Source organism: Anomalospiza imberbis, chromosome 16 (genome assembly GCF_031753505.1).
Source record: "Anomalospiza imberbis isolate Cuckoo-Finch-1a 21T00152 chromosome 16, ASM3175350v1, whole genome shotgun sequence".
Taxonomy (NCBI): Eukaryota; Metazoa; Chordata; class Aves; order Passeriformes; family Viduidae; genus Anomalospiza; species Anomalospiza imberbis.
Window position 1 is genome coordinate 2043462 of NC_089696.1, and position 25656 is coordinate 2069117.

General features: G+C 67.1%; 5 protein-coding genes across 8 annotated transcripts in view; 2 read left to right on the top strand and 3 right to left on the bottom strand.

Annotated features, from left to right (window-relative positions):
* WDR24 (WD repeat domain 24) overlaps positions 1-25656 on the top strand; it is a 249235-nt gene that overhangs the window by 96086 nt on the left and 127493 nt on the right. The gene's annotated exons all lie outside the window — the stretch shown is intronic.
* On the top strand, positions 259-3182 carry MSS51 (MSS51 mitochondrial translational activator). The gene is made up of 6 exons (XM_068206517.1): positions 259-551; positions 841-996; positions 1222-1346; positions 1516-2079; positions 2559-2652; positions 2726-3182. Exons 1-6 carry the CDS (start codon positions 259-261, stop codon positions 2997-2999), a joined length of 1506 nt encoding a protein of 501 aa, XP_068062618.1. The 3' UTR covers positions 3000-3182.
* LOC137483465 (cytoplasmic phosphatidylinositol transfer protein 1-like) lies at positions 3185-9748 on the bottom strand. Its single transcript, XM_068206543.1, is given in 11 exon segments — positions 3185-4072; positions 5248-5311; positions 5386-5542; positions 5615-5733; positions 5820-5891; positions 6368-6375; positions 6542-6630; positions 8233-8381; positions 9394-9475; positions 9477-9553; positions 9556-9748. Coding segments are annotated over 11 exon segments (1176 nt in total). The 5' UTR covers positions 9649-9748; the 3' UTR covers positions 3185-3806.
* LOC137483452 (myeloid-associated differentiation marker homolog) lies at positions 12564-14424 on the bottom strand. Its single transcript, XM_068206520.1, is given in 3 exon segments — positions 12564-13739; positions 13741-13911; positions 13914-14424. Coding segments are annotated over 3 exon segments (1209 nt in total). The 5' UTR covers positions 13980-14424; the 3' UTR covers positions 12564-12767.
* Positions 14419-25630, bottom strand: LOC137483445 (septin-12-like). Of its 4 annotated transcripts, XM_068206498.1 has the most exons (11): positions 25513-25630; positions 22152-23186; positions 17142-17363; positions 16488-16616; positions 16243-16324; positions 16009-16146; positions 15515-15632; positions 15342-15437; positions 15128-15224; positions 14864-14915; positions 14419-14760 (listed from the first exon to the last, which is right to left on the bottom strand). In XM_068206498.1, the coding sequence occupies exons 1-11, from the start codon at positions 25613-25615 to the stop codon at positions 14616-14618; spliced, it is 2217 nt and encodes a 738-aa protein (XP_068062599.1). In that variant the 5' UTR covers positions 25616-25630; the 3' UTR covers positions 14419-14615. The 4 variants fall into 4 exon arrangements, with proteins under 4 accessions (XP_068062599.1, XP_068062602.1, XP_068062600.1 ...); XM_068206501.1 differs by lacking the exons at positions 22152-23186; positions 25513-25630 and adding an exon at positions 20304-20443; XM_068206499.1 differs by lacking the exons at positions 22152-23186; positions 25513-25630 and adding an exon at positions 18528-18774.

A 25656-nucleotide genomic window follows, 5' to 3' on the forward strand; every position in this document is an offset into this window, starting at 1 on the left:
TTTGCAGTGTGGGACGCTACAGGGTTTTAGGGCACCCCGCTGCCAGCAGCGCGGCTTTTGGGGCGGGAGCCGGACCCCCGGAGCGGGTTGGCCCGTTCCCGGGGAGGGGATGCCCAGAATAGCTCCGCTATCTGACTCCGAGGGGCCACGGCCATCTGCACCGCCGGCTCCCGGGGGCTGACATTTGAGCCCAGCCGCGGGACGGGGCGGGCGCCGGGACTGCCCGGGGTCTCCTGGCGCTGCCGGGATAGGAGCGGGATGGCGGGCGGGAGGCGCCGCGGGGGCGGCGGGCGGCGCGGGGGACCCCGGCAGCACCCGGGGACCCCCGGACCGGCCGCCTCGCCCGCACCTCTCTCTCCTGCAGCCACCACGGCCCAGCCAAACGCAGGTGCTGCCCCCAAAACCGGCCGCTCCAAGAAGGCCCCGGAGGAGCCAGCGGCGAGGGCTCCAGACGTGGACTCGCTGGGCTTTCAGGCCATGGACCGCAACGTGCCGGGGCTGTCCCACGTCATCCTGCAGAAGCTCAACATGAAGAGCTATGAGGACTACAAGTGAGTCAGCGCCCATGGGTGCCTATTCCCAACCCCCTCCCCCGGGAAGAGCATCCCACGTGTCCCCCAGCAGCTAGAGCAGCTCCCATGGCTCATCCCACCCTCCTGGCTCAGCCCACGGGGAGCTCTCATGGGCTCCTGGGTGGACCCCTTCAGAGTGCCTGGCTCCCTGTCCCCACCCAGGCCAGGATGCTCCTGACTGGAGCTAAAAATCTTGGCAGCCTCAGAGGACATCAGCCCCACCATTGTGGCAGTGGGCTGGATTCTGCTCACCTTCTGACATCTGCAGGTCTGCCATGGATGGGAAAAAGAGCGGCAGCGATTTCGGCATCCGGACGTATTTTGATATGTTCCAGAAGATGGAGGACACCTTCAAGTTTTGCGTTGAGTGCAAGAAGCTCCCTGATGCCCTCCCGGACCCCAAAAGCCTCCGGCGTTGCAAGAGGTACGGTGGGGAGATGGTCTGATGGCACAGCGATGGATCCATCCCTCACTTCCAGCCTGGTGGCTGGGGTGAAGGGAGGGGTGTCTGACCCCAGTGCCCATCTCCAGCCACAGGGCACCCCCAGAACAGTGACACAGTCCTGAGGGGGTGTGGCAGGGAGCCAGGCTTGGTGGGCTGGATTGTGCCCCCCCTCCCCATGGCTGGGCATGCTGCCTGTCTGCCCAGGTGCCAAAATGTGTACTACTGTGGCGTGGCGTGCCAGCGTGCCAACTGGCCGCTGCACAAGAAGTTCTGCAAGAAGCTGAAGCTGGTGGCCCTGGACCGGCTGGTGGAGTGGCTTGTCTTCACAGGTGAGGGATGTGTCCCCCTGGACCTGCCTGACCCCCATCCCTGGCTGCACAGCTCCTGTGGTGGGATGTAGTGTCCTTTCTCCAGCCCCACGCCCACAGCACAGGTGGGACAGGCAGCCTGGGCTGTAGCACCACCACTGTACCCTCCAACCTCCTCCTGACACCCCAGGAGACATCCCATTTCCCACGGACACCTGGACAAAACCTGCCCGGGACGTGAAGGGCTGGGAGGACTGGTTCTCCATGCAGGAGCAGCTGGAGGAGAAGCTGGGTGCCATCGTGGCTGGGCGGTACATGACCCTGCTGTGGGCCAACGCCGGGAAGCCGCGGCCGGAGGACACGGAGCTGCGGGAATCCATCCGGCGCCTGGTCACCGACTTCCACTCGCGGCCGCTCACCATCGGCCTGGGACTGCGGCTTTTTGGCATCGACCCCCTCACCAGGCCCCTCACCGTGCACGTGGTGGGGGCTTCCCATGTGGAGACCCTCAACACGAGGCTGACGGACTACGACGAGCTGACACGGATGTTCCCGGGGCACCAGGGCGTGGAGATGGTGATGGTGGGGGTGGACGTGGTGGACGGACCCATCATGAGGCCACCCCTGACCACGCTGGCGCCCCGGGGAAAAGTCTATCTCAGCAGCTACAAGGGGCTCTACCACGATTTCTGGGAAAGCCACGTGGAGACCAAGCTGGCCGCCCCTCCTGACCTGGTGGTGGGCTTTCACCCGGGTAAGTGCCTGCGCCACGGAGGGGCCGGACCCTCACACCCCACTGCTGTCACAGGGACAACCACAGGGCACATGGGCTCAGGGACCACCCTGAGCACCCCGGCAGTACCTGTGGCTGGGCGTGAAGGTGGCCTGGGACATACTCAGGGCTCTGCACCAAGGCACAATGGGCAGCTGGGGGGACCCCCTGGGACATGGCTGCCTTGTCTCCCCACCGGGCACTCTGTCCTGCCTGTGTCACCCACCTGCAGGTGAAACACATCCTTCCCTTCAGGTCTCGGTGCTGTGGCTTAGCCCAGGACCCAGAGTTTGGGGTGCCCCACATGCTGGTGGGGAGCCAGACCCCACCTTGCTGAGGGCTGCCAAACTCACTGCATACTTGGAGTGTCCAGCACAGAGTGGATGCAGTTGGAGCCGGCTTTCCCCGGGGCCAGGGTGGGATGGGAAAGAGGTGGAATCCTCATGGCTGTGTCCCCACAGGTTTCCATGCCTGCCCAGACCTGCTGGCGGGCTGGCTGCCCACCCTGCTGCTGCTGCGGGACTATCGCCTGCCCGTGCTCTTCACCGTGTACAGGTGAGCACAGCCCCACCTCCCCGGTGAGCTGGCACAGACACCCAGTCACCGCGCCTGTCCTCTCTTCTGGCAGCGAGCAGGAGCTGAAGGCCTCCCTGCAGATCCTTGTGGAGCTCGAGACGCACGTTGTGGGTTATGCCAGCAACCCCTTTGCCTCGCTGCGGCCCGAGCAGGTCTACTCGAGCCCCAACAAGCCGCCCGTCTACTGCAGCTCCCACTACATCGCCCTGCTGGGAGCAGAGGCTGTGCCGGGGACTGAAGAGCTGGAGGATGATGATGGCTGGCAGGGAGGAGAGCCCAGTGCTGCTGCTGTGGTGGCTAGGGGCATTGCCCCAGGGCTGGGCTGATTCCTGCCTGCCCTGACCACCTGACCCCCAGAGCCTCGCTGCCCATCCAGGACCCCATCTTCACATCCTGGGATCAGCGATCCAGAAATGCCTCACTGCACACGTGGAGGCCTGGGGGATGCAGCACTCCAGCACAGGCATGGCACCCTTCCACAGCACCAAATAAATCACTATCAGCAACCAGCTGCCGTGTCTCGAGCTTTATTTCCAAAAAGGCCTTTGTTTTCCTAAAGAAAACGAGGGGCTGAGCCCACCCCAGCCCCCCTCGAGCAGCCACGGCCTCTGGAGGGACAGCGAAGGGGACCCTGACTGCAGGAGCAGCTGTGCACAGGGCTGTGCAGCCCCTTGGGGTCCGGTGGGGAGCCCCAGCCCAGCCCTTGGCTGTCACTGTCACCCTCACTGTGCCCCCACGCTGGTGCCTACCCTTCAGGGCACTGCTCCAGCCTGGCACCGGCCACCAGCCCGGCCACGGCAAGTGGGTACCAGCTGACACCTCCCCACTGCTCGCCAGCCTCGGTGGCCCTTGCGGACACCGGGGCGGGGGGAGTCGAGGGAGCGGCTCCTGCGGCATTGCCCGATGCTGCCGGGGCCCGCGCTGGCCTGGCGTCCCCTCCTGGTACAGCCAGCATGGCAGTGGTGGCACTGACCCATGTGGACACCCACGGTGGCTCAGGGAGGCCAGCACACCCCAGGGCTGCCAGCGCCCTGACAGCGGGTCCAGGTCCCTCCCTGGGCTCTGCGCCGGTCGGCGGGGCCGGGGTGGGCGGCAGAGCTGGCACAGTCCAGCACGGAATGGCACTGCCGGCGTCACTCGGCGCCAGCGCGTTCCCGCAGGGCGGGCAGCGTCAGGGTCTCCGGCGCCGACTTCTTCCGCGGGCGAGTCTTGGGGGGAGCCAGGAACTCGGGGGCCTCGTCGCTGAGTGGGGTGGAGGGGGCGCTGGCAGGGGCCGAGTGCGTGGCCGTGGGCTGCCCCACCTCGCTGACCGAGATGGCCGGTGCCACCAGGCCGATGAGCTCGTTGGTGGCCTCCTGCGTCTCCTGCTCGTAGCGCCGCACCTCCTCCATCGTCATCCCTGCCGAGCACAGCCGGGCTTGGGGCCGCTCGGCACGGCCGCGTCCGGCACCCCCTCATCCCAGGCAGCCGGCGCCCCGCGCCCCGGATCCCCACCGAGCTGGGGGACAGGAAGGGGACAGGGACTGGGGACTGGGGGACGGGCAGGGAAGGGGATGCTGGGCATCACAGCCAGCTCCCCAACTCCAGCACCAGCCCAGCCAGCAGAGGGGAAGGGATGGACAGGCAGCGCAGGCAGCGCAGGCAGGGGACACGCAGGGAGGGCAGCTGGGAGGGGGGGACACTCCGCCGCAGGGTGCAGGGGGGGCACAAGCCCCCCTGCCTGCACCCACCCCCTGGCAGCAAGGCGGGGTCCAGAGTGTCCATCCCCGGCAGGCAGAGGGGCTTTAGGGGTGCTGGCTCCCCAGCTTTTGATTTGTGGCCACTTGCATCTGAGTCTCGAAGGCCCGGACCTCTTCCAGGGACATGTCTGGAAGGCAGAGAGCCGCTCGCCGGGGTGGCCCGGCACCCACCGCCAGCTGTCACCAAACCCAGGGCTCCCGTCCCTGTGCCCGCACGTGGCAGTCACCTGCAGCTTGTGTCCCTGCCAGAACGGGGGTTGCAGGCAGCACAGGGTGCTGGGACTCCTCTGCCCATCCTCCCCGAGGGGTGCAGGGGAGCATGCAGCATGTGGGGGTGCAGGCAGGGGTGAGCTAGAAGCGCAGACAAGGCAGGCAGCACAGGCAGTGCAGGCAGTGCAGGGAGCACAGGCAGTGCAGGCAATGCAGACAGGGCAGGGAGTGCAGGCAGTGGCAGGCAATGCAGGCAATGCAGGCAGGGGTGAGCTAGAAGTGCAGACAGGGCAGGCAGAGCAGGCAGTGCAGGCAGTGTAGGCAATGCAGGCAGAGCAGGCAGTGGAGGCAATGCAGGCAGAGCAGGCAGTGCAGGCAGTGCAGGCAATGCAGGCAGAGCAGGCAGTGCAGGCAGTGCAGGCAATGCAGGCAGAGCAGGCAGTGCAGGCAATGCAGGCAGAGCAGGCAGTGCAGGGAGCACAGGCAGTGCAGGCAGCAGCACAGGCAGAGGAAGAGCAGGAGCTGTGGCAGGGTCAGTGGCATCAGCAGTCTGACCTGCAGCCCCTCCCTCCATGGGCACCGTGTGCCCCCTCCCCACTGTGCTGGGGTGACCCCACGGACTCACCGCACCACTCGTCCACCCAGGCAAAAGCCTGGCGGTGTCCGATCAGCAGGATGTCCCGGATCACCTGCAACACCATGGGGGTCAGCACCCTGCCACTTGTCCCCCAGTGCCCCCCAACCCCCCACTGGGCCCCCTCACCTTGTGCACAAACTGCTCCACCCGCGTCTGCAGCCCCCACACCTCGAACTTGACGCTCACCAGTTTGTAGGAGCACATGATGGGCTTGGTGTGCTGGCGCCAGCCCTCCCGCAGCGGCCCCCGGCCTGTCTTGGCTGAGCTGAAGAAACGGGGGGTCCTGTGGGGATGGGGAACATCAGGGTCAGAGTCCCCCCTTGGGACAGGAGACGAAGGGGTGGCTCCAGGGAACTCCCTCATCCCCAGCCCTGGTACCTCCAGGCTGCGGTAGTAGCGCTCAGGGATCTCATCGAAAGCGATGTCCAGGAAAGAGACCTCGTGGTCGCCCAGGATTTTGTCACTGTGGAAGATCTGGGGAGGGGAGGGAGGGTGAGTGACATGGACCACAAGTCATGAGGTGACAGGTTTGCCAGTTCTCAGCTGCAGTGCACACTCACATTCTCGCTGTCCCCGCAGTTGTCCTCGTACTTGGTCTCGATGTAGATGGAGAACTTGGGCAGGAAGGAGCACTGCAGGGAGGGGCTGTCAGCTGCTCCCCGAGGGACACCACTCCCAGAGATGCCCACCTGAGGGACACCCCACCCCGAGGGACACTCCAGCCCCAACAATGCCCATCCCCAAAAGATGTGCAGTCCAGGGACACTGATCCTGAGGGACACCCATGCAAAGGACTCCCAGCCCTGAGGGACGTCCACCTCCAAGGATGACCATCCTCAAGGAACACCGAGCCACCAGGACACCCTCTCCAGGGGAATCCCATCCCCAAGGAAATCTGAGCCCCAAGGGACACCCACCCTGAGGGATGCCCAGCCATAAGGACACCCACCCAAGGGCCACCCACCATGGTGACACCCACCCTGAGGGACACCCACCCCTAAAGGATACCTGTCCCAAAGGACACCCACCCCCAAAAATGCCCCCCCAGCACCCCCATCCCAGCCACCTGCTGGGGGAGGGGACAGGTCATCCCATGCCACCTCCTTACCGTGTACTCTGCAGGGACACCATGGCACAGCGGCATCACAGGGTGGCGTCACCGGGTGATATCACAGGGAAGAGAGGGAGCAGTGAGACCAGGGGCAGCTCCTGCAGCCCCCCCAGCACTGGGCAGGGACAGGGTGCCCAGGGGTGCCCGTCCCGCGCCCTGCCCGGGGCTCACCCGTGATGGTGTAGGGGTAGTAGTTCCAGGCCTTCTCGGTGATGTAGAAGATGCGGGGGGTCACCGCCCGTGCCCAGCTTGGCAGTTTGCTGTGGGCACCGTGTCAGGGGACCCCCTCAGGACAGGACATGGCTGGTGCCACCCAGCCCTGCACTGCCAAACACAGCCTGGCTCTGGGACCCCCATTCCCACCCCAGGAACCCCAGCTTCTACCTGGCACCTTCACCTCCACCCCATGCTACCCCCAGTGACCCTCACCTGCGCCTCAGGACCCTCACCTGCATCCCAGCACCTCTCCCAGGAGCCACTGCCACCTCCCCAGCACCTGCATCTGTATTACAACACTGTCATGTGCACCTCAGGACACGCCCAGGGACCCCTGTCACCTCCCCAGGACCCTCACCCCTGGCCCAGCTCCTCACCTCCACTCCAGGATGCCTCCAGGGATCCTCACCTGCACCTCAGAACATCCCCAAGGAGCCCTGTTACCTCCCCAGGACCCTCATTTACAGCCCTGGATCATCACCTGTGCCTTACAACACCCTCAGGGACTCCTGTTGCCTCCCCAGTGTCCCAGCATTCCCCCACCAGAGACCCCTGCCACCTCCCCAGCACCTTCATCTGTACAGCAGGACTCCCCAGGGATCTGTGCCAGCTCCTCCTCTCCACCCCAGTGTCCCCATCCTCTCCTCAGATTCCCCACCTCCTCCCCAAACACCCTGACCCCCTCCCCATGAAACACCCACCCTCCATCCTGGACCCTCACCCCTTCCCCAGGACCCCTCCACCTCCCCGGGGCCGAGCCCCCTGGGTGCTCCTGTCCCCTCCCAGCACCCCGGCAGGATCAGGCCCCCTGGGGAGTCAGGAGGTGGGTTTTGATTAATTTTCAGGCGTTATAAATAAATTTCAGGCGAGAGGGAATCGTGAGTGCTGCAGCTAAAAATAACCTGTCTCACACCAGCGCTCCTGGTGGGGAGCAGCCCGTGTCCGCAGGCAGCTGAGGGGACATGGGGACAGGGGTGCTGGGGACCAGCCACTGCCCCACGGTGACACCCCAGGGCCAGGGCACTGCCAAGGCCCCGATCAGGCACCCAGCAGCACCCAGAGGTGGGTGCCCACCAGAGAGGGGTGGGTGCACCCCTGCAAGGTGGGTGCGTGTCCTGGGGTGGGTGCACCCCATGAGAAGAGGGCAGCCCCCCAGGGAGGGGGTGAACCCCTAGGATGGGCACACCCTGGGACATAGCTCCCAAGGATGGGTGCAGCCCCTGAAGACAAGTGGCACCCCAGGAGATGGGTGCAGCCCCCCAAGATCAGAGCACTCCAGGAGCTGGATACACCCTGAGAGATAAGGGCAGCTCCCAAAATTGGATGCACACCCCAAAGATGGGTGCACCCCAGGACTTGGGGACCCCGCTGGGAGACACACACACAGCCCTTGAAGATGGGTGGGTGCCGGGGAGATGGGTGCAGCCCCCCAAGATCAGTGCACCCCAGGAGATGGGGGCACCCCTGGGAAATGATGGCGGGAGCCCAGGAAATAATGGGAGTAACCCTGGGAATCAGCCACTCTGCAGCATGTGCAGGACCCTGGAAGGAGGTTCCCCAGGAATTTTGGAGGAAGAGGTGGGGTCACCCCGCTGCCTGCCGTGCCCCCCACAGCAGTGCCCCCCCAGCAGCCATCACAGGCTCACCTGGAGAGGTGGACACGCTTCTCAGTGAACTGGCCGGGGCCGTGGATGGGGTCCTCGTGGGGCTCGTTCTTCACCACCTCCACGCCCTCGCCCTTCTCGCTCTCCTGGTGGCTGTGCTTGCTGATGGTGTAGAGCTGCCCCACGCGGTACTGCAAGCACAGAGCCCGCCCTCAGTGCCACCAGCCCCGGTGACCACCCTGGTGACCGCCTGGCACAGCCTGGGGGCTGAGCCACGCTGCCGAGAGGGGAAACTGAGGCACGGAGCAAGGGGTGGTAGACCCTGAGCCATGCAGCGGGCAGGGGGTCCCTGGGGCACCCGGTGTGACCTCCCGTGTCCCTAGGCTGTCCCAGCACCCAGGCAAGGGCTGGATCCTGCTCTCCCTGTGCTCTGCCACTGCCTTGAAGAATGGCTGGAGGTTTTCTACTCGGTAAACTACCTGGGAGCCAGGGAAAAATGTGTACCCATATGATGTATCTGGATGTGTCTGTGTCAGTAGATAACCATAAGGGTGCAGATGTGTATTTGGTGATGCAGCTGTACAATTAGGGTTTGACTGCTCTGCTGAAGATCCCATTCACCACCGCAATCACCAGCAGGATTTTACCATCCCGCTCTGCCTAAATTAAAACCTTCCCCAGGTGCCTCCAAGGAGAGATGGCATTGCCCAGGGTGGGCACCACTGTAGGTCCCTGCTCCGCAAAACGTAGGCACCAGGTGCTCACGAGAGACCTTTGCCCAGGGATGCTGCCAGTTGTCATTGCCGATGGCATTCAGGCTCCCTGCCGGGCCAGGGATGGAGTTTATGGTCCCTGTTGTGCCACGGGCATCCAAACCCCAGGTGCCCTTCGCCTGCTGGCCCGTGCCCCGGTGCTGCCGTGCTCCGGTGCTGCCGTCGGGCTCTGTGCCCCGAGGTCGCCGTGCCCAGGCTCGGGATGTTCCCCCACCCGCACCCCAAGGTGCGGCTCGGCCCTGGCACGGAACATCCCTAGCCCATCCCCATCCCTGCCACAAGCCGTGCCACGAGGAGACAGCAAAGGGGTCACCGTGTCCCTCCCAGCGCAGGAACCGATCTCCTGGGGCTGCTGTGGGTATGAGACCCGCACCCACACCCCTCCACCGCTGTGTCCGTCCCCGCTCCCGCCCGGCGCGGCCCCGCTCACCTCCTCGGTGGTGAGCGGCATGCAGATGCGGTACTCCTTGACGAGCATGGTGACACTCCGGGCAGGGTGACACGGGCAGGGTGGGCAGGACGGGGGTCAGGCGGAGGCGGAGGCGCTGCCGGGGACACGGCTCATGCTGGGGGGCCGCGGGCAGCGGAGCGGGGGGGACGCGCCGCTGCCTCCCACGCTCCCGTCCCAGCACCCCGCGCTCGAGGCAGCCGCCCCGCTCGCGGTGACTTCACGAGCCGTTGCCATGGCAGTGGCGTGAGGTCACCCGTGCGAGGAGCAGCCTGGGTGTACCCAGCTGGGGACACCCCGGCACCCTAAAACCCTCCCGGTGTTAATCCCTTCCCTGCCAGGCAGACAAACGCGTCCCTACGCAGCTGGCTTGGAGCACACGTGTCCCCCCAAAATAGGGTGCTGTCCCTTCGGGGAGCCACATCCCCACCCAAATGTGGTGGCCAGCGCAGCAAGAGGGTTGCAGGGACATGAGGATGGGCTCAGACTTGCCCGATGCTCCTGAGGACCCACCTCTGGGCACCCACACTGTCCTGGCCTGAGGGGTGCTCCCCGGGAGCAGAGGATCCTGTCCCTGATGGACATCCCTTGCCCGGGCAGGAGTTGGATCCCCTTCCCCGAGGCTCCTCCCAGCACCTGTCCCAGCCAGCACCCACCCTGGGGCTGCCCCCCAGCACCCACCACACCCATGGCACTGCCAGGCTGTCACGCTCGCAGGGCTGGGGATGCTCAGAGTGAGTATCAGGACAGCTCTGGGGGCTCCTGGATGTGCCCCCCAGCCCCACAGAGAAGAAAGGGGACGTGGGCCCTCCTGAAAGTCACCCCGGATGGGGGTTAGGCCTTGGAAGGCGGATGGGGGCTCACTCGGGATTTTGTCTGGAGGCAACTTGTCCAGCTGGGAACACAGGAACATCCTTGGGGGTACAGGGTCATAGCAGGACACAAAGGCATCTTTGGGGGCACCGGGGGACACAGGAGTGTCCCTGGGGCCACAAAGCCATTTGAGGCTACAGGGGCATCCCTGGGGGACACGGGGACACCCTGCTGACAAGGCAGAGGGCTGGGTGCTGGTGCCAGGTACAGGAAGCCCAATGCCGGGGCAGAGGCAGCCCCGGCAAAAGGGAGGGGACACGCCGGGGACTCACCGGAGCGCTGCAGGGCACGGCATTCCCCTCCCCATCCCGGCAGCTCAGAACGGCCCCCGCCGGGTGGAAAAGGAGGAGCCCCCCCGGCCGGGCTCAGCCGCCCCTTTCCCCACCGCTGCCCGCGGCCGCATCCCCCCCGGGCCGGGCCCCGCCGCCCCCCACTGCCCGCACTCACCGGCCCGCGGCGGTGCCCGCTCCCACCGCCGCCGCCGCCGCCGCCGTGCCCCGGCCGTCCCGGGCCGTGCGCAGGAGCGAGCCGCCCCCCGCACCGCCTCCCGCGCCGCGGCACACCGACCCCTAGGGGGAGGAATGCACCGGCACCGCACCGGCACCGCACCGGCACCGCACCGGCACCGCACCGCACCTGGAGCGGCACCGCACCGCACCGGCAACGGCACCGCACCGCAGTGACACCGGCACCACGGCACCGTGGCACGGCACCGAGAGACCCTCCAGCATCAGGGCTCCTCTGGCACGGCACAGACTGGCACCGGGGCGCCCCTGGCACGGCAAAGACCGGCGCCAGGGCTTCCCGCACCCACCAGGTCTCAGGTCCTCCCAGCGACCCCCAGCACCGCCCTGTGCCCCAGATGGGAGATGCCCCGATGGGGCTCCTGGGATGCGCCCCCCCAGGATCCCCCAAAGCTCCTCCAGCCACTCACCTGCACCCCGCTGCCAGCCTGGCCCCTGTCCCCCCAGCCTCACCACACCCCGCGTGCTGGCACTGCCCACGTGCCACCCACAGCCACACGCTACCAGCACAGCTCATCACCAGTGACACCGCTGTCACTCCCTGTGCCTCCCGAACTCCTACCTCTGCTAATTTCCATCATCCTGGGCATTGCTGTACTGGGCTGTGCCTCGCCACTGTCATTTTCCTGTTATTTCCTCCTAAAACTCTGCCATGCCCTCCAGCCCCACTGCCTGGGGTGCAGGGGAGTGCCCCATCAGTGCCAGCGTGATGGCCACTGTGGGGACAGGGATCGGGCAAAGGGGACGCCGCCCAGGCCATCCTGTGGTGTTGACATCACCGGCACTGCTGGGACCCAGCACTGCAGTGGCCCTGGCACTGGCCATAGAAGTCCCACCTGCCCAGGCACTGGGGCACCTGTGGGCTCCTTTGTGATTGCCAGTCTGTGCCACCTCCTGGTGGTGGGAACCCCCCGTTGTGTCACGCTGTGAGCCCCAGGGCAGTGAGATGGGCCCTGACATGGCCCTGGCAGCCCCAAGGCAGCAGGGATGGCCCCAGGCTGTGGCCAGGACAAGCAGTGGCAGAAGGAGCAGCATGGGGACAGTGGCCCCAAAACCTGCCAGGGTGCCTCACGGGCACCCATCCCACATCCGGGAGCGCGGTGCCAGGAGCTCTGCCCGCAGGCACACCTTCCCTGCCTGCCCTGCACTGCTGCCTTCTTCCCACATACCAGCCTTTGGTGTCACTGTGCCCCCGTGGTGTGTGTCAGTGCCCCCAGCTCTGGTGGCACTGGGTGGCAGCCACCCCCCCTCCCCATTTTCCCCCAGGGAGGGGACACCACAGCAGTCCCCAAAGGAGGACTCCAGCCTACGTGGCTTGGACCAAACCCAGCAGGGCTCCCACTGGGGTGACTGTGGTGGTGACAAGGACCTGGCCATGCTGGTGACAAGTACCTGGTGGGCTCTCAGCCCCCCTAACAGCTGCATTCCTCCTGAACCTGTTTGGCAGGGCCCTGTCCAGGTGCCAAGAAAAAGGCATCCGGGTTGGGCTTTTCCTGGTCATGCCCTGCTTCACTCCAGTGCCGAGTCAACAAGGAGTAGGAAGGATTTTCTGGAGCCTGGTGCCCCCACAGTGCTGCTGGTGTCCCCCAAAGTCACCCGCAGCTGCCAGTGCCAATGGTTCCCACCAGTTTCTTACCCCCCAGCAGGGATCCTGCAGAGGGTTGGGAAGGGGAAGAAAGAGGAGGCAGAAACAAGTGAAAAATGACCCAATTTAATCCCAAAGCCCCCTCAAGCTCCGGGGTTTCGGAAGCCCCTCGTGGCCCCTCCAGCCCCCCTGTCTGTGCAGCCCGTGGGGCCCGGGGCTGAGCGCACCCCCGGGAGCACCCCCTGGCTCCCTGCTCCAGCACGGGGACAAGGAGCTCTCCGAGGCATCCGGCCTCTTCCTCAGCTCCGCCGGCAGCCCCGTACCGCCACCGGCACCCAGCCGCGTCCCACCGCCCCGAGCCCCGCCCCAAGCCCTTAGGGAGGTGCCCTGAAAAAGACCATTCTGGTGGAGTAAACCAGGTCCACCAAGTAGGCGATGAGGTTGAAGATGGTGAGGAAGGTGACCCCCAGGTTCTTGTTCCACCCGCAGTTCGCACCGCAGGGATCGGGGCGGCTCCGTCCCCGGAAGCTGTAGAGAGGCCACAGGATGGTGGCAGTGAGGTACATCAGCAGGGCCAGGAAGTTGTACCCCACCAGCACCTTCTCCAGCGGGCAGGGAATGTAGGTGAGGCAGCGGCCGATGGTGAAGATGATGATGAGGAGGGTGAAGATGAAGCAGATGGAGTAGACAGCCACGCACCACATCAGGCCAGGCTCCTTATTGTATTCCATATTGTCCAGCAAGGAGAAGATCAGGCAAGCCACATAGGCTTCAAAGACCTTGAGGAGCCCAGGCACGGTGGAGAGGAAGCTGCTGATGTCCCCGGGCTTGGCACGGGTCAGTGACACTTCGACGGCGTAGGCGAGGAAGCAGAGGCAAGAGGCAGTGGTGGCCACGGCCTGCCGGGCACACTGGCTGCTGCTGCAGGGGCTGCTGATGAAGGTGGCAGGGAAGACCACCGAGGAGGTGAAGACCATCAGAGCGGCCAGCATGGAGAAAGCCGAGGTGAAGTCATCCCAGGAGAGCGGCAGCAGGGGGTAGAGCTCCAGCAGCTCCAGCAGCAGCACCAGCAGCGTCACGGCGAAGCAGAAGCACCAGGTGAACATGCACCACGTCCCATAGGGACCCCCGAAGTGCCCGGTGGAGGCCACCAAGCTGAAGGCGAGGCAGGACAGCACGACGGCGAGGAGCCGGGCGATGCCCACCCAGGAGGTCAGGGCGTGGAGGTTCACCGTGGCCATGGCCCGGCCGCTCTCTGCCCGCGCCGCGCTGGGCAGTGGGTGCTGCCCGCAGCCACTCTTATCTGGCTGCTGGGGAAGAAGGGTGGGGCCCAGGGCAGGGAGCCGCCAGTCCCTCCCGAGCCACCCGTGCCAAGGACCCCCGGCTCTGCTGCCGCTGCCGCCACGCCGGGTGGCTGCTGGTGGCGGCCACGGCGTGGGGTGGATCATTAACGTGGGGTTGGGCAAAGGGTGGTGACGCCGAGGCCGGCGGTGGGACCGGGGCGGGCAGGAAAGCCACCACGTGCCACCGTCCTGGCAGCGAGCCCCAGCCCTGCCTGTGGCAGGAGGTACAAAAGGGCTTTCCATGCACCCCTAGAGTACCGGGGGGGCACCCCGACACCTTGACAGGTACCAGGGCTTAGCACAGCGGGGCAGCACCCACTGGGTCCCCCTGAGGGTTTTAGGGGCTGCACCCAGTACGGTGCCCCTGGCAGGAGGGTGCCACAGCTGGGTGTAGCCCCTTCACACCCTTGCAGGCAAAGCCTCCACACCCCGCCGGCACCTCCGCTCCCCTCCCGGCACCTCCACCACCTGATAAGAGGCTCAAAGTCCAGCTGTGCCAGCTGCCTCACTGGGCAGGGGGGGTGAGGTGGCCATGGGGAGGGCATCTGCACCTTGGTCACACCCCACAGGCAGCACCTCCACTTCCCCAGCATGCCTGGGGGGCCAGAGCAGCCAGAGCAGCACAGGAGGAGGGTGGCACATCAAAAGTTGGGAGTCCAGCAGGAGGGTGAAGGCTGAAGGCTCTGGATTAACCTTTAATGTCACACAGGGTCCGGGGGTCTGTGCCCATGGCAGAGCTTGGGGATGAGGGACCCATGTCAGGGCAGCTGGGCACTCTTGGGGGGTTCAGCCCAGGCAGGTTCCTGGCACAGCCATGGTGGGCAGGGGTGGGCACTGCCATGGGGTCCAGTGGTGATCTGGGGGGGGGCACAAGGTGGCTCAGAGGTGGCTGCTGGCCTCGCCCTTGCCAGGCAGCCCATTGAGGGGGCTCAGCCCCGGCCGGTTGCTCTCGTTCAGCCGCCGCACGCGGTAACTCTCGTAGTGGACGTTGTGGGTGATGTCCTTCAGGTCCTGCAGGTGTGACCTGCCCGGGGTGGCAGGGGGAGGAAGGGCATCATGTCACTGTCCCCCCCATCCTGCTGTCACCCCGTGGGGTTCCAGCACTCCCTACCCTGTCCCCTGCTCACCGGATCAGCAGGTCCCGCAGGAGGGGGAACTCGCAGTGTGCTGAGTTCTCCACTGCAAGGCAAGGCAGAGGGGCAGGGTTGGCAGGAGGGCTCGGTGGCTCTGGGATGCCCGGCCAGAGCATCCTGGCACGCTCTGGGTACCACCGGAGCACAGCACAGCTCCGTGCCACCTGGCGTGGCTCGGCACCCACCCGGGCAAGGACACACCCGGGGGTGCTGCTCCCTGCACCTGTGGGGGCTGGGGGTGTCAGGGGCTCTGCTCACCTTCAATGATGCCCCACTTGGTCTTGCGGCCCAGCACCCGCTTGCCGTTCACCTGGTGCTCCTGGTCTGCCCCCACCACGGCAAAGGGAATCTTCTCCTGCCAGCAGAGGCTGTGCTCGTCCCGGGTGCTGCTCCCCTGCGCTCCCCAGGGTCCCTGTCCCCCACCCTGCTCCCCAGGGGCTGGCCCCCTCCGTCCCAGCATCCTGGCACTCACACGAATCCTGTCGTTCAGTGCCCTGTCTTCGGGGTCCTGGTCGAAATCCTCCTGCGGGTACACGCTGATGGCGTGGGTCTTCAGATCCTCCTGGATCTGTGGGACACAGGGCTTGAGCCGGGGCGGTGGGGGACATGGGGCAGCCCGGGAACCCCTCAGGGACCTGTCCTCACCCGCTGCTTGAATTCTGCCCGTTCCTCCAGGGTGAGCGTGTCAGCTTTGGCAATCACCGGCACCACGTTGACGATCTTGCTGAGCCGCCGCATGAACTCCAGGTCCAGTGGGCGCAGCCTGACGAGGGCCACCGTCACTCCAGGGTGTCCCCACCTCTGCCACTGGGGGGTGACCCCACCACTACCACCCCAGGGTCACTCTGAGGTGACCCCAGCACCATCACCCTGAGGGACCTTCCCCACTACCACCCCAGGTTGATACCCTATCTCTGTCACCCTGAGGTGACCCCACCATCATCATCCCAGGGTGACACAACCACCCCACAGTGACCACCCCCCACCACTGTCACCATGGGGTCACACTACCACTGCAGAGTCACCCTGAGGGGTCTCCACCACCACCATCTCAGGGTGACCCCACCACCATCATCCCAGGGGGCACAACCATGCCATGGTGACCCCATCACCTACGGGTGCTGTGAGTGGGGACTCACCAGTGACCTGTTGGGGGGACAAAGTAGACGCATCCATGGACCCGGGTGTCCGGGATCTTCCTCTTGCGGGTGATGAGGATCTCCTCCCTCAGGTATCTCTCGTACTGCTCGTTGATGTATTTGATGATGGGGTCCCAGCTGAGGATGAGGAGTTGAGGGACAGCACCTGAGCTCAACCCCCACCCCAAAACTGCCACCCACCGAGCTGGGCTCCTGCTCCTCATTGTGTCCTACCAGTTCTCATTGTTGATCTGGTCCCCAAACCCTGGTGTGTCAGTCACCGTCAGCTTCATCTTCACCCCTTTCTCCTCGATGACTGTGGGGCAGAGAGGTGGGTCGGGGGGAAGAAACATTGGGGAAAAGCAGCACACCAGGCGTGGGGGATGTTTTGAGGCTGTGAACGCAGCTTCAGGCCCCCAGCCCGGTCCCCTGCTTCTCCCAAGGTCTGGTGGGACACGACCCCGTGGTGGTGACCTTACCGTGGGTGATGGACTGGAGTTGCACTGTTTTGGGAATGCGTTCCTCCTGGCCGGGCTGTGAGGATTTGCGGCTCACCTTGGACTTGAAGAGGGTGTTCACCATCGTGGACTTCCCCAGCCCACTCTGCCCTGAGGGGACACGGGCAGCTCTGGTTTGTCCCTCAGGGCAGTAACATCTTGATATCCACTTGGGAGTAACCCAGAGTTTGGGATAACTCCGGTTTATCCCCATACAAATTTCTTCCCCAAGGCAATAACCCCTTGGTATCCACTTGGGAGCATCCCAGAGGTTGGGATAGTCCATTTTATCCCAGGAACAAATTTGTTCCCCAAGGTCATAACCCCTGGTACACATCTGGGAGCAACCCAGATTGGGCTAGTCTGGTTTATCTTCCAAACAAATTTATTCCCCAAGGTGACAGCCCCTCAACATCCATTTGGGAGCATCTCAGAGGCTGGGATGAGCTCACCTATCAGCATTACTATGCTATGTGGTATGGGATATTACTACTTCTCAACTGTTTGCTACTTAGATCAGTTAAAATAACTTAAATTTCCTTAAAATTCCTTAAAATCATTATTTCCCCTGGCATGGTGGAATCGGAGCCAGTATTCCCACCCTACCCAGCAGCAAACCCCACGCCCAGGGCTCACCCACAACCATGATGTTGAACTCAAAGCCTGTCTTCATGGTTTTGATTTTCATCTGGTCGAGCACAGCTTCGATTCCCACGTATCCAAAGAGCTGGCAGCCCACGGGGCCGGGCGCCATGGAGAGGGGCACCGCCCCCTCCTTCTCCTCCTCCTCCTCCTCCTCCTCCTCCTCCGGCACGGCCGGCGGCTCCATGCTGCGCTCCTCGGGCTCCAGGCTGCTCCCTGCACCGCGGGGTGGGCAAAGGCGGTGAGCCTGGACCCCTGGGTGCCCACCCCTCGGTGCCCACCCCTGCGCCGGCAGCGTTGCCCCAGCAGCGGCCGTGCCGGCGGGCACGCAGCCCCGGCACATTCCTGGGAGCCGGTGAGGCTCGGCATGGCAACAGGGGCACGCCACCCCCCCGCCGCGCCGGAGGGTCCCAGGAGGTGCCAGGGGCATCTTTGGGGTGGTCGTGCCACCGGACCCCACCATGCCACCGGTTGCCCTGCGATCATCGGGCACCGCGGCCACGGCCAGCACCTTTTGCCCAGCCCACGCGGTCACCCGCGCCAGGCGACACCGCTCCGGCCCCGGCACACGCGGGGGGCTCCGGCGCCAGGGCAGGACGCGCCACCCCACAGCGCACCCTCACTGTACCCAGGCACTGGGCGCTGCTGGGCGGGGGCACCGGGGGTGCAGCGCAATCACCGGCACAACCCCGAGCCCCAAGGGACACGTGGGGTTTGCCGGGGGGACGGTGTCCGGAGCGTGCCCCACACCGAGGGCCACCGGAGCCCCGTGCCCGCCCCAGCCCTTTGTGCGGCAGCCCCAAATCCCTTTCTTCCTTCTCCTCCTCCACCTCCTCCTGCTTCCCAGCACGGCCATTGTTCGGGTCCTACCTCGGCGCCGCGGTGCCCTCGCTCAGCGCCCCGCTACGGCCGGGGGGGTCCCCGGGGCGCCATCCGCATCCCCATCCCCGGCGGCGCCGCAGCCCGGCCCCTTCCCTCCGCCAGCTCCCGGCTGGCACCAACCCGGCTCCGCCGAGGCTGCGGCTCCCACGCATGACCAGCATGGCAATACCCGCCCCCTGCAGCCCCCTCCCCACCACAGCCAGGCCCCTGCGCCCAGTTTGCCGATGGACTGGTGGGTGGGGAGGGCTGTGCCAACCCGGCTGTGCCCACCCGGCTGTGCCCACCCAGCACATAGCACTGCTTGGCCTCCCAGCCGGGCCAGCAAGGATGGGGACCCCTCCCGTGGCACAGGACACCCCCACCCCTCACTTTGTCCCCCATCACCCCCGTGAGCGGCTGCCGTGGCACCGAGTGGGAGTGGGTGTTTGGCCGTGGGTACGATCCGCACGGGCACCGGGGACCACCCGGCACTGTGCCCCCCACCCTCCCCAGCAGCACCTGTGCCCGGCCCTGGCACGGTGGGGTAGGACAAGGGGTGGTGGCCCTGCCACCCGCCCCACTGCCGCAGAGCCCCACGGCGCTTGCGTCCCCCCACGCCGCAGCCTCCTCCGTATGTGCCAGCCGGCGCTTGGCACCGGCGAGGCTGGAGCGGCAGCTTGCGATGGCCCAGGCTGTGAGGGACCTGCTGAGACCGTGTCCGTGTGCCACGCAGCCAGGGGACAAGGGGCATGTGGGCAGGAGCTGGCCTGAGCCAGCCCGGGGCGCCAGGAGATGATGGAGCTGAACACCCCCATTGCCATGGCAACGGCATCCCGGCGTGGGAGCCACCCAGCACCCTGTGCCCACTCGGTGCCAGAGTAATGGCAGGCTTGGGGACAGCAGTGTCGCATGTCCCAGCTGCCCCTGCGCCCCCTGGGTCGGGATGTTCCTCGGAAGTGGTGAAACAGCCGCGGATTTCCTGGTGACAGCGGTGACACCCGGCTGGGGGGGCTGGGGGAGGGCAGGATGCTCACTCTGGCGGGGATCCACCCACCCGGCACCGTCCTTGCCAACAGGGTGTTCCACAGGCTGGCAGCGACGTGGGGTGGGAGGTCCCCATCAGGGAGAGGACCCCGACAACTACTGCAGCCCACCTCCCTGGGAGACACCGGCCCCCGTGCCCCGTGCCTGGCCCCCCTTCCCAGTCCCTGCCAGCCTTGGCAGTTGCCGGGACAGATCCAGAACCTAGTGGTGCAGCCGCTGGAGCCATCCAGGGTGGCTGGGCACTGCAGGCAGGGGGCAGGTGGGATATCCAGGGCGGCTGGAGGCAGGGATCAGGTGGGATTTGGTGCTTGCACCCCCCAGCTCCCTGGGGAGGTCTACAGGGTGCAGCCCCCACAGAGGGGCTCAGCCACTGCCCTGCGCCCTGTCAGGGGCAACACCAAGGAGACACCCACAGCCAGAGGGCACGTCCGGGGTGACACTGGGTGCTGCACCCTCCGCTGCCTCCTCCACGGGTCCAGAGCCCCCCGTGTCCCTGCCATCACTGCCAAAAAACCCTGCTGGTAATGGCCAGCAGCCGGGTGGCCACGTGGAAGCTCTCTGGCATCCCCACGGAGCTCCGGGGCAAATGGCTCCTGCAGCCAGACCTGTTCCAGGACTAATCATGGATGCTCTTATTTTCCAGACAGGGACAAGTAATCCCGGGTCCGTGGTCTCCTCCATGGATTTAATTACCGATGCAGGGTTAATTGGCCAGTTCCCTGGGAAGCCTGTAATAAAGCTTCAAGGGTGGAGGGTGCTGGGAGAAGATGAGCTGGGACAGGAGCTCCCTGTCCGGCTGCTCACCACTGCTCCAAACCGAGCAGCTGGGCACTGGATGGGGAGAGCCTGGCTCTGGGCCCAGCACAAGGGAGCTGACCCCTCTGGCAAAGGGATGGAGGTTTTGGGGATGCACCCACTGCCCCGGTCACACCACAGCTCTACCTTCCCAGCTGATCTGACCCAGAAACACCAGTGCCTCTCCCAGTGCCAAACACGACCTAAGGGGACAGTGGTGACAGTCCCCGTCTGTAGGCAGACTCGGAGCCAGCCTGTCCGTCTGGCCGTGGGAGCCACGGGAGGGACGAGGCTCGGGATGGCTGGGGACCGTCGGTGAGCAGAAGCAGAAGTGAACCATTGAGCAAAACCCTGTGCCTGCAGCGCTGCTGGGGACAGGGGACAAGTCACCCAGCCCCGGTGGCAGCACCCTCTGCCCGCACGCCGCCCTGCCCGCTGCCACCACGCCATCCCTACCTGGGCGAGCCGGCCGGAGCCGGGGCTGCTGCCGCCGAGAGCTGGTCACCGGGGCCAAATGGCTCCTGGGGTGCAAGGCAGAGGGCGGCTGCTGCCCACGGCTCCTCCTCCGCTCCTCCTCCTCCTCGCCCCGGGCCCTGCGTGGGCGACCCGGCGTGGAAGTGAAATGCGGCGGCCGGCGGCTCTCTCGGAGCTTCCTCCTGCGGGGTGTGGGACCCACCGCGCCACGGTGCCCCGAGGCCACCCATGGGTGTCAGCGGCTGGGGGCCGGGGTGGCCTCCCGGGAAAGGAAACAGCACGTTCCCACCTCTTCCTGGCAGAGAAACTGCTGTGCCCGAGCAGTGTCTGCCAGCCCCCTGCCAGTCCCGGGCCATCTGCAGGGCAGCCGGTGCCACCCGCTGCCCGCTGGCTCCTGCCCCACCCCCAGCCTGGGCACACCGTGCTCAGCTGCCGGCCACCAACACGGCTCTGTCCTGAGCACTGTCCCCTCATCACCCCGGCTCCATCCCGAGCTCCGTGTCCCCATTTCCCTGTCACCCCAGCTTGCTCTTGAGCACAGTGTCCCTGTCACAGCCCTGAGCACAGTCCCTTGTCTTCCTGTGGCCCTGGTTTGGCCCCAAGCACCATGTCCCCATGACCCCAGCTCTGCTCTGAGCACAACTGCATCACCGCAGCTTGGTCCTGAGCACCGTGTCCCTGTCACAGCCCTGAACACTGTCCCTTGTCTTCCCGTGACCACGGCTTGGCCCCAGGTACGGTGTCCCCATGTCCCTGTCACCTTGGCACCGCCCCAGCTGCTGTCCCTTTGTGTCCCCATCACTCCTGACTCAGCCCTGAACACCACATCCTTGTCCCCATCACCTGTCTCAGCCCTGAGCACTGTCCCTCAGTGTCCCCATCACTTCGCTCAGCCTCGGGCTCTGTTTCCCCGTGTCCCCATGACCCCGGCCGTCCCCAGCGCCATCCCTGGCCCGGGAAGCCAGGGCAGCGGGGCAGCCGGGCTGGCTGGGCAGCACGGCCACGGGCATTGCTGGGGATGATTCACCGCGGCCCGGAGCAGATGTATGGATGCCTTCGCCGCGTCAGTACTTAGGGCCCGGCCACGGCGGCTCCGCGACAGCCCAGCGAGACGGGCAAAGAGCCCCAAGCACCCAACCAGGGAGCAGCGGCGGTGGCGGCCGGCTCCCGGCCACCCCGGTGCCCTCCGGCCCTCCTGGAGCAGCCGCTGGGAAGGGGGACACTTGGCTACCCCCTCCCTTTGCACAGGCTTGGCAGCGCCCACGCCGGCACGGCGGGAGCCGAGGGCACAGCCGTGCCGGGAGCCGGGCACCGCTCCCCGCGGCGCTGGGCGCACGCCGAGCACGCCCCGGCGCACCTTGGCCCCCCGCCACCTCCCGCGCCCCACGGGGAGGGAGGAACAGGATCCAGCCCCGTGCCAAGCGAGGAGGGGCGAGAGGGGAAGAAAGCGCTGGACGCGGGACAAGATCGCGGCGATAGGCGGCACGCGCGGGGCCGGCGCGATGGGGCACATGTGTCCCGACCTGTCTCCCCGCGCCGGGAAAGGCAATTAGCGCCGGGGCGGTGCGGGCGGCTCGCCAGGCACCGCGGGGACGGGCGGGCCGGGAGCGCTGCCAGCTCCGCGCTCGGCTCCGCGCCTTCGGCCCCCCCACAGCCAGCGCGCCCCGCGGGCCCCGGCACGGGGGAGCGGCGAGCTGGCGGGGCGCCTGTCCCCAAAGTCACTGTCACTCCACGCTCTTCCCGGCATCAGCTCATGCGGGGTTTTGGCAGCGCCGCGCCCGCCGAGGGGGGCCCGACGGAGAGAGGGACGGGGACAAGAACAAGTCCTACCGTGCTCTGGCGTCACCGCTGCCCCGCTGCCGTCCGCAGCCTCGCCGGGAGCCGCTGCCACCACGCAGGGTCCCCGCGGTGCCATCATCCCCGCGCTGGGGAGAATCCCCCCGGCTCCGCCGGGCGCTGTCGGGGTGCCCGGGGCCGGCACCAGCACCAGCCCCCCGAGGAAGGCGGGCTGGGAGCTCACTTGCACCGTCTGCGGCTGCGACACCAGCCTGAAGGTGGCGGCCTGGGGGGCTGGCAGTGGTGGCAGCCCCTCGGCCCTCCCCTCAGCCGGCGCTGCCTCCCCCTGTCCCCAGGGCTGAGCAGGGGCCCGGCGGGACGGGATGGGGCTGGCGCTGAGGGCGACCCTCCGCTGCGGCCGGGACGCCGTGCGGTGAGCCGTGTCCCACCCCCCCGGCCCCTCGGGGGGCGCGGGCAGCCCCGGGGCTGTCTCTGTGCCATCGTATGGGGGCAGGCAGGAGGAGGAGGATGAGCAGGAAGGCTGGTGGGTGCGAGGCTGGGCTACAGAGCTCTGCGTGCCCCACGGCGTCCCCAGGCCCGGTTCCTCGGCGATGTGCAGGTCCAGCGCTGGCAGAGAGCCGTGGCTGGCGGCGGTCCCGAGGAGGGGATGATCCAGCTCCACCGGGAAGACGCTGCCGTGGGACGGGACCTTCTTCAAGCCGGGGCTGGCGGCCGGGGAGCTGCCCGGTGGCTGGGGGGGCCCGGTGGGTGCGGGGCTCTCCAGGCTGGAGGACGAGCTGCGCTGGCTCTCCCCGTCACTGCCCGGCCCCGTGGCCAAGGCCTGGCGGCTCTGGAAGGAGGCGGCGCGGGCGATGCCGGTGCCGGCGGCGCCGTTGGCTCGGCCGGTGGCCAGGCCGGTGCCGAGCCGGGTCCGCAGCACGGGACTGGGCGCCGGGCTGGGGCCGGTGCCGCTGCCCAGGCGGGGCGGGTGGCCCGGCTGCAGTGGCTGGTGGCTGTCACCGGTGCCTGAGGACAGCAAGGAGCCGGGCGCCTCGTCCCCATCTTCTGCCTCAAATGACTTCTTGAGCGCTGGGGACAGAAAGAGAGATGGCACCAGAGTGGTCCCCGATGGCACTCGTCCCCTCCCCAGCCCCATGTATGTCCCCCCATCACCCAGAGGTGCCCCCTAATTTATGAGCCTGTCCCAGCGAGGACCCCGGCCCGGCGCCAGCTCCTCCCTAGCCCTGCGGCGCTGTCCCCGAGGGTTTTATCATTGTTCCCCGGTTGATCTGGCCGGTGCCGCCGGCTCCCCTCGCAGCACACTGCCCGCTTTATTCCCCCTGAAAGGGATCCGGCCGAGTAACCGGATCCCCGCCTGACCCTCTCCCCCTGCACCCGTCGGGGCAGCCGGGAAGGATTCCTGGCCTTTCCCGGGCCTTAACCCCGGAGCCCACTGATGGCAGGGGGGCCAGCGCCATGGCCACGCTTGGGGACCGTCACATCCCGTTCTGGTGGCTGCTGCTGCGCCTCCCACGCGGCTTCACAGCGGCCACGAGCCCACGGCACAGCCCTGGGTGCCAACGTGCCCCCACACGGGCCCCTTGGCTCCCCAGGGCTACCGCAGCGCTGAGCCCGGTGCAAAGCTCCTGCTGGCCCCCGCTCCGGGCGCCTGGCACAGGACGTGGGACCGACCCCGTGGGGGTGACCCTCGTGAAGCCCCCACGGTGCAGCCGCCCCCTCGTTCCTCCCAGCCCCACAGGAGGCTCCCCAGGAGCTGCTGCCCGCGCTGCCCGAGGGGCTCCGCACGGTGCCGGCAGCCGGGTCCCGGGGGCAGCGCGGGGGGCCCAGGTTCCCCCCGGAGCTTCTCCCGCCCTCGCTGCCGAGCTCCGAGAGGCTGCTTCCCCCCGGGGGCTCCGTGGGGGCGGCCCACGCTGCGCCCCTGCATCCTCTCCGTGTCAGCGCGTGTGCCAGCCTGTCCCGGCACCCCACCCGCTGGCACAAGCCCGCCCTCACCCTCCTCTTCCTCAGCCGCGGTGCCCGGGACAGCGGGGTGCTGAGGGTCCGTCCCTGTCCCCTCCCCTGGTGCCCCCGTGCCCGGGGCAGGGCAGGGGTCAGAGGCCGGGGTGTGGCGCTGCCGATCACAGCTCTCCCCAGGGCAGGTAATTCTGCGGCCGCTGCAGCCCTGCCCCACCGGCCGGGCTGCCGGGGGCCACGGGGTCACGGGGCCGGCGACCCCCTCTCCACATCCATATCTCTGCTTTGTTACGGCCAAAAATGCCTCCTTTTACCCCAAACCTGCCTCTGGTCCCTGACCCAGCCTCATCCAGACTCCAGATGGTGTCCGGAGTGATGGGCAGGGGGGAGCAACGAGGGGATGAGGGGCATGGTGGGGGTGGCAGCAGAGGGCGAAGGGGGAGTGGCAGGAGGCGAAGGGGGAGACGTTAAGATGGGGTGGCAGGAGGTTTAGAGGGGTGGCAGGGTGCTCGGGGCATGGTGGGAGGTAAAGGAATGGTGGCAGAAGGTTCAGCGGGGGCTTGGGGGGGATGGCGGGGGGATGTGGGGGTTTGGCGGGGATTGAGGGGTGTCAGCCGGCAGCGGCGGGGTTAAGGTGCCCGGGGTAGGTGCACACATTCCTCCCCGGCGAGGGCAGCAGCAGCCCCGGGGTCGGGTTTCGCCTCCCGCCCCCGGCCCGGCCCCGGCCCCCCCCCGCAGCCCCCGGCCCGCGGGTAGAGCGCGCACACGCGGGGAGCGCGCACGGGGACACCGTGAGCTCGGGGGGGTCCCACACCTTCCCCCCCTCCCTCCAGCCTCGGTCGCCCCCCTTGCCCACCCCACAACCGCGCCCCCCGAGAGCACCCCTGCATCCCCCGGGCTGGGGGGCAGAGCAGCCCCCCACGACGCCCAGTCCTGGGGGTCACCCGTGTCCCCACGATGCGCAGCCCCCCACGATGTGCAGCCCCCGGGGGCATCGCCCCCCCGTCCCCAGTACCCAGCCCCCGGAGGGCAGCGCAGCCCCCTACGACGCTGAGACCTCGGGGAGCCCCCAGGCCCCCCAAGATGCCCAGCCCAGCATCCCTCCCCCCACAATCGCAGCTCCCCGAGGGGAGCGCAGCCCCCACCACGCTCAGGCCACCCCAAGATCCCCAGCCCAGCAGCCGCAAAACCCCCGGACCGAAATCCAGCGCCCGGTGCCCCCCCCTTGGGGACACCCCAGCCCCCACAAAAAGCCCCGCCAGCAGCATCGCCCCCAAAATCAGCCTCCGGGCGGGGGGAGGGCAGCCCCCCATGATGCTCAGCCCTTGGGGGGCACCCCCGCCTCCCAAGACGCCCAGGCAGCAGCGTTCTCCCCCCGGGGCCATCCCCCGTTCCTCCCACGGCACCCAGCCCCGGGGGGGCCCCGCGGCCCCGGCCGCACCTTCGAAGTCGGAGAGGATCCCGTCCAGGTGGTCCTTGACCGAGAGCCGGGCCATGGCGGGGCGGGGGGCGCCGGGGCTGCCGCCCACCCGGGACCCCCGCATGCGGAGGGGGCAGCGCAGCCGAGCCCACCGAGCCCCGGGAC

Excerpts from the sequence above, each read along its gene's own strand:
- LOC137483445 (XM_068206498.1), bottom strand. The coding sequence starts at position 25,615 with ATGCGGGGGTCCCGGGTGGGCGGCAGCCCCGGCGCCCCCCGCCCCGCC. Across the intron at positions 16,617-17,141 it reads GTTCAACATCATGGTTGTGG|GGCAGAGTGGGCTGGGGAAG; the intron begins GTGAGCCCTGGG and ends GTGTCCCCTCAG. Across the intron at positions 14,916-15,127 it reads CAAGTGGGGCATCATTGAAG|TGGAGAACTCAGCACACTGC; the intron begins GTGAGCAGAGCC and ends CTTGCCTTGCAG.
- MSS51 (XM_068206517.1), top strand. The coding sequence starts at position 259 with ATGGCGGGCGGGAGGCGCCGCGGGGGCGGCGGGCGGCGCGGGGGACCC. Across the intron at positions 552-840 it reads AAGAGCTATGAGGACTACAA|GTCTGCCATGGATGGGAAAA; the intron begins GTGAGTCAGCGC and ends TGACATCTGCAG. Across the intron at positions 2,080-2,558 it reads GGTGGTGGGCTTTCACCCGG|GTTTCCATGCCTGCCCAGAC; the intron begins GTAAGTGCCTGC and ends GTGTCCCCACAG.